The sequence below is a fragment of the Vigna unguiculata genome, chromosome 3 (assembly GCF_037176805.1).
Source record: "Vigna unguiculata cultivar grain cowpea cultivar isolate G323 ecotype 2 chromosome 3, ASM3717680v1, whole genome shotgun sequence".
Taxonomy (NCBI): Eukaryota; Viridiplantae; Streptophyta; class Magnoliopsida; order Fabales; family Fabaceae; genus Vigna; species Vigna unguiculata.
In genome coordinates, this window is record NC_140794.1 from 28,409,888 (window position 1) to 28,411,856 (window position 1,969).

The 1,969-nt window shown below is 52.4% G+C and overlaps 1 protein-coding gene across 1 annotated transcript; it reads right to left on the reverse strand.

Annotated features, from left to right (window-relative positions):
• Positions 1 to 532: 532 nt before the first annotated feature.
• On the reverse strand, positions 533 to 1,591 carry LOC114175254 (uncharacterized). Its single transcript, XM_085670333.1, has 2 exons — positions 1,541 to 1,591; positions 533 to 1,441 (listed from the first exon to the last, which is right to left on the reverse strand). Exons 1-2 carry the CDS (start codon positions 1,589 to 1,591, stop codon positions 533 to 535), a joined length of 960 nt encoding a protein of 319 aa, XP_085526459.1.
• Positions 1,592 to 1,969: the final 378 nt, after the last annotated feature.

The following is a 1,969-nucleotide window of genomic DNA, read 5'->3' on the forward strand; positions in this document are numbered from 1 at the left end:
GAAGTTCCCTCTCGCTCTCTCCCGCCTTCATACGGGCGAAGATTATGAAGCATTGTGCGCCACTCTAGATCTCCTCCACCACTCCCTAAGGAGACACCAACTCAAGCTCCTCTGAGTCGAGAAACAACAACCTCTTCTCCCGGCAATCTATAAGGATGTGGTTGGCAGAGAGCCAGTCCATCCCTAAGATCACTTCTAAGTCTTACAGAGGCAGGCAGATTAGATTTACCTTGTACCTGTGTCCCTCTACCTCCACTGGACACCTAGCACACAAAGACGACGTCGTGACCAATCCCGACGCCAGAGTAGACACCGCAAGCTCGCACTATAGCTCGCATACTGGCAGACCTAGACGTTTCACACAACTATCTGACACAAAGGAGTGTGTCGCTCCAGAATCATACAATACACAGCAAGACACACGAGTTATCAAGCAGCAACCCATAACCAAGTTACCTGAACCAGTCGCCTCTGCTCCTGTCATAGCATACACCCTGCCTGTCGCCTGAGGCCTGTTGCCTCTGTCCCTCCTCTAATGCTGATGGGGAGTCTGAACTGGAGGGCGAATTGTTGTCCTGGCAAGGTTGGGACAATCCTTACCAAAGTGGCCTTCCTTGCCACAGTTGTTGCACCAGCGATAACCCTCCATACGCGGGCAGGCACTCCTCAGATGAGGGCCCCCACATATGTAGCATTGAACTCGATCCTGGTGGGAAGGAAGACCCCTAGACCCCTGAGGCTGATAAGGAGGTCTGTCATACGGTCTCCTTCGCTCGTCATGTCTGGGTTTGGACCCAGATGGTCCACCGATCCTCTGAGGCAGCTGTGGCTGCTGTGGGCGCTGACCTTCGACCTCACGCTTCATCTTCTCCATCACCCTGGCCTTCTCCATCAGAGCGGCAAAATCCTTGATGGACAAGGGAACCACCATCAAGCGGATGTCACCGCGAAGCCCATTCTCGAACTTCCTGCATCGCCACTTGTCATTGAGTGGCAGGGTGTAGAAACGGTTGAGGTGTTTGAACCTCTCAGCATACTCTGTTATTGTCTTCCCTCCCTCGATCAACTGAAGGAACTCCACCTCCTTGGCGTACCGGATGTTGTTTGGAAAATACTCAGAGAGGAATCTCTCCCTGAATGTCTCCCACGTCACTGGCTCCTCTCTCTTCTCAAGGATGGATTTCGTGCTGGTCCACCAATGCTCCGCCTCTCCTGTGAGCATATACACCGAGAACGCCAACCTGTTCTCCGTAGGGCACATCTTGGCGTCATAGATGCGCTCCAGGTCCTTCAGCCATTGGTCTGCGGCGTCAGGACTGGTCTTCCCATCAAACTTTGTCGGGTGGTGCTTTAGAAAGTCCTCCAAGCTCCACTCCCTGACTACAGGTCGTGGTTCAGGACCAAACACAGGGGCAGCAACCCTGTTCTCCTCCAACTGGCGCTGCCGATGAGCATCCTCAGCAGCTACCCTCGCAGCCTCCATCTGCTGCATCACCGAGTGTTGCTGCTCAAGCGCCGCCGCCTGTCACTGCATGGATGCCTCATGCTGCTGCATCATCGCAGCACTCTGCTGCGCCATAGCCGCTACCATCGCAGCACTCTGGCGATATCAGGTACGTCTCCATGGGATGATTGCGAAGTCCTACGAGGAGGTGCCATAGTCCACTAGCACACAGAAAATCACTTGGTTAGGCTCGACAAAGGTAAGAATTTAACCAAGAACACTCAGAAGACACAGAGAAAGCTAAGCGGACATCCAAGTCCACAGACCTAAGGAATGACCGCTTTGATACCATAAATGTATCGTACCATTTAAATATTACGCAAAAATAAAGGAAACGTCACACAATAATAGTACTGTAGCGTAGTCCTGGGGTCTTTAACACAACCCCTACAACCTTGGGCACACCACGATGCCAACAGGATACTAGATACGAGTCTAGCAAAAGAGAAAAGAGTAGCAAGGTGT